The 8514-nt window shown below is 38.1% G+C and overlaps 1 protein-coding gene across 1 annotated transcript; it reads left to right on the top strand.

The window, feature by feature from the left end:
* Positions 1–1503: 1503 nt before the first annotated feature.
* Positions 1504–5027, top strand: b4galt4 (UDP-Gal:betaGlcNAc beta 1,4- galactosyltransferase, polypeptide 4). Its single transcript, XM_079565732.1, has 7 exons — positions 1504–1631; positions 2394–2846; positions 3519–3751; positions 4135–4322; positions 4416–4538; positions 4612–4716; positions 4792–5027. The coding sequence occupies exons 2-7, from the start codon at positions 2585–2587 to the stop codon at positions 4922–4924; spliced, it is 1044 nt and encodes a 347-aa protein (XP_079421858.1). The 5' UTR covers positions 1504–1631; positions 2394–2584; the 3' UTR covers positions 4925–5027.
* The last annotated feature ends 3487 nt before the right edge of the window (positions 5028–8514 follow it).

An 8514-nucleotide genomic window follows, 5' to 3' on the forward strand; every position in this document is an offset into this window, starting at 1 on the left:
TCCTTATTTTTCTTTGGCATTTTGAGACAAGCAATGTAAATACAAACAACGGTTTGTCCATTTCTGTAAGCAAAACATCTTTGTAAGATAAACATATATCATAATGTGGTTTGATTATTTTTTAATGTTTTTCTTGCTGTATATAAGTAAATGTTATTGCAACAAAATAAAAGGAGTAAGCTGTTTTTTTGTGGCCATTTATGAATAACTGTACATAACAAGTTTGGGCATCTCTGCTGCTGCCCCCGCGACCCGGCCCCGGATAAAGCGGAAGAAAATGGATGGATGGATGTATATAACAAATCAGTGGTGGCCGTGACAGTCACTTTCTAATATTGAGAACAAACCTTAGGAGTTATCTGGCATCTTTAAAACAAATAGCAATGCTAACGGATGAAGGTCAAACGTTCGATTTCTTGCTCATGTCGTTGCAGATAAAAACAAGGCCCTGATATGTGTCAGCTGCATGTGAAGTCTTTAGAGAACACTACCTATCACAGGTTTCTGACAACTGCAAACACTGTGGGCTGATCTCGCATGTGAACTCCAACTCTACACTAAGCATATATAGGACAAGCCCTTGACAAACACCACTGTATTGGTGAATAAGCAGCTTTTCCAGTATACTAACTGAGAAGTTAGTGTAGTAGTCTGTTATTGCCAATGTGATGTTACTGCCAATTGCAAAAATATCAGTGATTTAAAAACAAACATAGCTCAATACTGCCCCCTTATGCTTTTAAGCAGCTTATACACTTCACAGTACTCACAAATAATGATGAAAGGTCTCTAAATAATATACACAAGCCACAAGGGAAAAGGAAAGCCCTTTTCACGGAAGCCATAATTCTTTCAGTAAATTCTGTGACACGAAACTATATTAAGAATTTATTTATTATATACATTCATTTATGTATTTACATCCCATTTTTACATAAATTGTACATTTTCCAAATAAAATCATTTAAAAAGCAATGATAAAATTGTATTAAGAGACGTCAATTTCCATCAATTTCCGCTTTTGTACCCTTCCATACAGCACAACAATCATTTTTAAAGCTTTTAAATGATTAAGCCCCTAATGCGATTAATCATGAACTTTACAAGGTACATGAATTGTGAAACATCCCCCTCTTTCCACTGCAGTATCGAGGCCAAGGGGCATTGCAGGTTGAGTCTAGTAAATGGTGAAATGAGCTGCACCATGTCCTGCTCTGGTCTGAGCAACAGCTGGATAATCTCAGAGTACACTGGGCCAGCATGAGACCAGAACACACTGAGCCGTGGCCTCTCAAGTTATATGGACCTCAGCCAAATCGACGGCTTTTGGCTAAACTTGACAAAACAGCGCTTACAAATATAATGATTAAAAAGCAAACAATCAGATAGGGAGATTGAGATATTACGTCAAGGATACAGTTTAAACAATTACATAATAAAATACTTATAACTGTGCTACAGATAGAACGCAAAGAAAGGCACTTTTATTCTGAAAGTCTCAGACCGGAAGTGCGCCTCTAATGTTGACACCGTGGGCTGAGCCTGAGTAGCCAGTGCCTTTTGAAGATAAGATTATCACCTCTGTTTGTGGAGTAACGGAAAAGACGAGTCTGCCTGGCATTAAATAACAGGTGATGTGCATGAGCAGCAGCGACTTATTTTACACAGATTGTTCTGAACCTAAATACCACTTTGCTGGAAGTTGCATCCGTAGTGGTGGCTAGCTTTTATGCTAACACCTGGCAGGAGAAAACACAGCAGTTTTTTTAAGATCCCTGCGATGAGCGATTCTTAACAATTGGGCAGCCGACAGTGAAACACACGGTAGTATGTTCCATGTTTACAGCTTTTTCATGCGTTTTTGTACGCATTAAAGCTCAAAATCACGATGTGACCATTATAAATGTTAAAGTGCCATGCTACAACTGAGCTGATACTGTAACTGTGTGGTCTGTTATTTCCATTGTGATGTCTAAATCAGCTCATATTATGATTCTATTAACTGACATGTATGAAATGTAGGCTAAGATATATTGGTATTATAATCATCAGTTGTTTATCTGTTTGTGTTATGATTCTGTTTATAAACTGTATCTATGAACACTTTTTGCTGCTGAAATTACAAAGAGCTGTTTCCATTGTCCCATTTTAGGACATGACGCTCTGTAATGTGAGACAGGTGGGGCTTGACATTGCCACGATCTCCTCAATTTTGTGTGTGTGTGTGCAGAGGTTTTTGAATTGTATCTCCTGTTGTTTAGATAACATCTCATTTTCAATGGAAGCCATTGTCTGTCTAGTATTGAATACACTATGGTCTATTGTTGGGGAATTGTGTTGTTATGATGACACCTATTACTGGTAATAACTCTGTCTTTTCAAACACTTTGCAGAGACACCTGGAAGTTCTGGATTTGGAGTGTCCATGATGATGATCGTTGGATTTTTTTTTACCCTCTAGTGAAAAATATGCATTATTTTTACTGGGGAACTCCTTCGAAAAGACTATTGGATAAAGTTGATGGCATGTCTAATGGTGAAGACATTTCATGAGCAGTTTCCTTCTCGCTAGTGTCCCTCAGCTATGGCTCCTTGCCCATCTCTCTGTAAGATTATGCGCCGAGGGAAATTGTTTCTGCTGATATTTCTGTCTTTATCAGTGCTGGCCTGGATAGCAATCTTTTCAGGCGACACTTTTAAAAGTGTACAGTTGTCCTCTGTCACGGCACGGACTATTGTAAAAGGGGACTCTCTGAGGGAGAAACTAGCTGCAGCTACAACTGCAGCTGAAGATGTGCCAACAGTCTTTTCACGGCCCAACTGCCCAAAGGAGTCACCACTGCTGAGTAAGTTCAACTACAGTCTCCCACTACTCCACTTCATACATATTTCTACAGTGAAAGCAGTAAAAGAAGAGAAGAAAAAAAGCATGTGAATTTGTCGACATCTTGTGGTGAATTGGCAACGTTTCTAGATGCTTGAACTGTGTGGAACTTGTGTGTCTGGACCGGGACCACTGCCACACTGCATTCAGGAGTCTTATAAAATATTGAAATAAAAAATCTACATTAGCGGAAGCAGTCTTTTCCAAAAGCACAAAGGTTTACTGACAAGCGCAAACGCACTTATGTAACACATGGCCATGAGGTGCACACCTGGTAGTGCTTTAGTTGCCTGGTCTGCAAATGTTGTGAACTCAATGAACTGAACACAAAACGTTGCGCCAATAAAAGCAACAAAAAAAAAGAGTGAGACAGTGTGCGGGATCAAGTTTATAAAATATTGTCCAAATCCAAATAGAACTAAAACAAAACAAACTTCAAACAAAATATCGTGAGCCACAGTGTCAAATGCTTTGTATATATAAGAGAATATAGCTGTTGTCTGTAATTAATTCATTATAATCCATTCAATTTAAATGTATGTAGTTCATTAATTCATTATTTGAAAGATGAGAAAAACACATGGCACCGGGAGTGGGCGTCTGTTTCAAATCTGTATTAATGTCTAATTTACAGAGGGAGCGGTGAAGCTGACTTTTGAGTCTTCTCTGACGCTAAAGGACGTGGAAAGTGACAATAAGGCAGTGACGGAGGGCGAGTATGAGCCCAAAGAGTGTAACTCGAGGCAGAGCGTGGCCATCCTCATCCCTCACAGGCACCGAGAGAAGCACCTGCTCTACCTGCTGAACCACCTCCACCCCTTCCTGCAGCGGCAACAGCTCCATTACGCCATCTATGTGATTCAGCAGGTACGGTTAGTACTAGGTTTGTTCCAATACTGTTTTTTCCCCCCCAAATCTGAAATGATACTGATACTTTGGCTCTATGATGCTGCCATTTCTTCTACTAATCCACTCTAAAGACTAAATGAAGGCATCAAAGCGGTCACATGAGTGCTTTCTCACTAATATTGAAACCTGGAAAATCTGTGGTTATCGGTATAGAATCCACTACCAGTAACTGTATCATGGCAACGCTGTGTATTGGAGTATCTTTCATCAAAGGGTCAAGTGGCTAAAGGTCATCCATACAGCTACAACAGTCCTCTGACCCTCCTATCAGCCATTTTTAAAGCCTTGAACTGTTCACATAAGACTACGGTCATTATTGTACTGTCTATTTTCTTCCTCAGGCTGGAGATGCAACCTTTAACCGGGCTAAGTTGTTAAATGTTGGATATTTGGAGGCTTTGAAGGACCACAACTGGGAGTGCTTCATTTTCCATGATGTGGACCTGGTCCCAGAAAATGATCATAATTTATATGTGTGTGACAAGCAGCCCAAACACTTGGTGGTGGGGCGTAATGCAACAGGATACAAGTAAGCCATGCACACCTTGAACATACAGTACATGCACAGTCCACCGTTCTGTTTCAATCTTACTCTGAGCTAAGAATTTTTTTTTCCTTCCAGGTTGCGTTATAAAGGGTATTTTGGAGGCGTCACAGCTTTGACTAAAGACCAGTTTCTTCAAGTTAATGGGTTTTCCAACATTTACTGGGGCTGGGGTGGAGAGGATGATGATCTTCGGATTAGGTGAGATTACTTACCATAACTAATGTTGTTTTCATTAAAAAGACACTCTAATGTCACTTTATTGCATATTTAGGGTCGAGCTGCAGCAAATGAAAATTCTGAGGCCTCCTGCTGAAGTTGCTCGCTACACCATGGTTTTTCACAAGAGGGACAGTGGCAATGAAATAAATAAGGACAGGTGTGTCACACTCAGGATTATTCCATAATCTGCTCTTGATTAATTCTGTGTAATCGTGTGTCTTTATGTTTTTAGGATGAGGTTGTTGAGTCGAACGCCGCGAGTGTGGAAAAAGGACGGCCTGAACAGCTGCTCCTACAAGACGCTGTCTGTTGAGAGGATGCCTCTTTATGTTAATGTAACTGTAGATATAGGGATGCCCAGCTGACATTTAAGCACTTTTTTATTACAGCTGTGGCCAAAAATATTTTCCTTTGTTTAAATCAGTGTGTGTAAGGATGATACATTCTGGACATACACAAATTGTTTAACAGCTGAACAATTTAATGCTAGATTTTGCACCTCATGCCTTTTTTATCACTACAAATCTGTCTACATTTCATACCACCAAGGCAGATTAAAAACTGACCAAATTACAACATTTCATCTGATCAAATGCAGTCAATCTTGATTACCCACCTGCCTTATTAACACTACCACGTAAGATATATAACTGTTTCATTTTTCATGTTTGTGAGTTTTTCTGTAAAGTGTATTTCCTTTTCTTTTTACACTAAATGAGATTTTTGCTACAAATGTTCTTTTGTACCTGTCTTGTGCATTTTTAGCGCTTGTCACTTTTTAGTTTCATCTGTTACATATCCCAAGGTGTCAAGACGCACATCGTGTCGTCTGTCCTGAGGAGGGGCTTGTTGAGCCAATCGCTTGAGAAAAACTGAAGATCTCTTTATACACTCCATATCATTTCGTATGTTTTGAAGGCCTTACATTTTTGTTGGTGGTGGAAATGCTTTGTTTAATTTTACAAATGACAAGATGATCTAGGACCATGTGCTGCTTTTACACAAAAGTGTGTGTAGAATCTGCCTAATTATTGCTATGATCATTGCATGCTGCTTAGAAAATGTTTCTAATGATATAAACAATCTTTTTTACCTATATTGTAGCTTTCTCACAATTGTCTTATTTTTAATTTAAATATTTTGTTTTAAAGATCAAAAATATCCCATGTACAAAAACTTGAATCTACAACACTGTAAACACTGACTGTAAAACTCTAATACTTTTCTGTTTACCTATGACTGATTTGTTTTTAAACTAACAGTAATTCTTGTTAAAGCCTTTATTGGAGAAAGTGTCCAAATATGATCTTATGCCATTGATTTTATTTGACTTTCAGTTTGTACTTGTACAAATTCATGAATGTGATTTTTAAAATAATGCCATGTAGTAGCTTTGAGCGAATGGGTGTTTTTTTTTTTTATGTTCGGGTGCTGGGTATTTCTATTTTATTTAATTTTTTTGGTACTTTGGGGAAAAAAGACTGATCAAAGGGAATTGTAAAAACATGCATTTCACTAACAGGAATTCTTCTCACAAAATGTGACAAATAAATGGTATTTTCCTATGATCTCTGTCTGTTATATAATTTTACGTCCAAGCATCCAAACTGCCTTCAGTGACCTGTGAGTGAAGCACTAAACTATATGCCCTTTATTCATCTGAATTATTTTGCATGAACATGGTTTACACATCCACAGGAACCACAATCAAAATAACAATTTTGTTTATTCTTGATGTAAGTTGAAATTAACCTGACCAGCCAAAAGTGCTCCAAGCTACTTATTTGTTTATAAAGAAATTATTAATCAATACTGTAAATATGTAATGAAAATGTGTCTGCACTGCAGTGACAACACAAGACCAGTAAGGGGAGCTAATGAGTAATTTAGTTCAAGTGAGAAATCTCAATTTGAGATGCATTTCTATATGTGTCACACAGCCAGCCACATTGTATTAACACTTTAAGACATGTTCTTGGGATTTATTCTTTCATTTTTTCATTTTTCTGTGATTTTTAGCTCCACTTCCAATAATTTCCAGCATAACTCGTAAGACGTGCTGCACATGTTTTGGAGTATGGCTGCCCAAAAAAAGCCCTTATTATCCGGATACAGTGAGTCTTGTTCAGAGCTCTGGCATTTCTTAAACTAGTGCAGAGGGAGAGCAGGGAGTCTAGTGTTTGTATGGACAGAATGATGTCACCTCCTCTTCCTATGGAGCAGAATACAATCCTTTGTCCATCGAGGCCCGGTCATAGTGTTCACTTGTGACATTCGCACAACACTTGCAGCACTCAAATATCTACAGATCTGCACCAAAACAGAACAGCCTCTTCTGCCACAATCTCACCCATTCGGAGATGACAAATTCCAGTAGATATCTTTGGTCATGGAGCAAAGCTGGAAGGTCAATTGAAAATTAAGCACACTATTAGCAGCCTATTTAATTTCATATTGTCAATAGGTAAAAACCCAAAACAGTATTTTTTTTTAACCCACATTACTAATGAGAAGTTACAAAGATCTTAAATGTTTACAGTATTGATTAATAAAATTAAAAAAAATAGTAAGTCGTCATAGTTTTGTCAAATTAAAGAAGAATCTATGACCGACCCAAACGAGAATGAAAAAATATATTTTTTTTAAATAAAAAAAAGAATGAACAAAAGTGTTTCTATGAGTCTCAAAACAGATGACTAACCGCCACAGACAAAACCTTTTTTGTTACTTTGTATCTGAATCTTAAAAACGGAAGGGGCGGAGAAAAAAAAAAAGCCCTAAGTGCTTTCTCACAAACATATTAAATGGTAAGTAATACAGCTGAGGCAACTTTGCTGTGATGAAAATATCCCTTCTGTGAAATTTCCATCTGTCATAAGCAAAAAGTGCATGACTGATATACAGGACATAATCTCTTGAAGCAGCCTTTTGTGATACAGTGTTGATCAATTCTTCCATCTTACTCTATACTTACTCTTGAGTACTGTACATACTACTCTATACTTTCTGTAGAAAAGTGTTAATAGTAGTGTTTGTGTTTGATATACAGAAAAGGATGAGATCAAACTTTCAATAACCTTCCAAAGACTTCAAAAGAAAAAGAAAAAAACATGACTAATTATTTCAGCCAGTGGTTCCTTTGAGAAAGATCCAGCTCTGCTCTTGCTTGTAAAAAGTCAGCCACACTCCATATGTGTCTCAAACAAGTAAAATCATTCATTACCCTCACTCGCACTCTGCTATAGTCTGGATAATGACGTCATGGCTTCAAAAATGCAGAAATGCATAGCTCTACCTAACCAGAACCATGTGGCACGGTTCTCCTCACCCTCTCCCCGCTGCACCCCCCCCCTGTTTCCCCTCTGTGCCCTTCAGCCCGCTGCTCCAGTCGCCTCCCACTTCCCTCTTCCCTTCAGAACCTCCGTGTGTTTTTGTTTTTCAGCCCGGCGCTCCCAACAGGAAGCCGTACACATAGGGAGCCTTCAGGAAAGGCACCGGAGGACTCTGACTTTCCCGTCAAAAGTTTGTGCACCATAGTGGGTTATGTTCAAGGGTCAGCTGTTTCTGGACCTAAACCAATCACTCTAAAAATCATGTTTATGCCCAAAGAGGAAACTATAGGGTTGGGAGATCTGTACAATGTCCACTTACTCTGCCATTATATTTGACAGAAGTTGTGTTTTATAATACAACTTAGAATTTATAGGAATCACTTTTTTACAGACAATTTCCAAATTGTTTTTTTATTTGATAAAGACTTATTCTTATTTGACTATTTTATATACAAGATAACACCCCAAAATGAATGGAATACAACAGGGATCTCACAAGGTCTCTATATGTTTAAATGTTAGAACAAGATATATCCTTAACCCTCTGATCATTATCTCGGAGACAGAAAAAACAACAACATATAAGCCAAAACTTACTCATGTAATATGTCATTATTTTTGCC

Source organism: Gobius niger (genome assembly GCF_951799975.1).
Source record: "Gobius niger genome assembly, chromosome: 11".
NCBI lineage: Eukaryota > Metazoa > Chordata > Actinopteri > Gobiiformes > Gobiidae > Gobius > Gobius niger.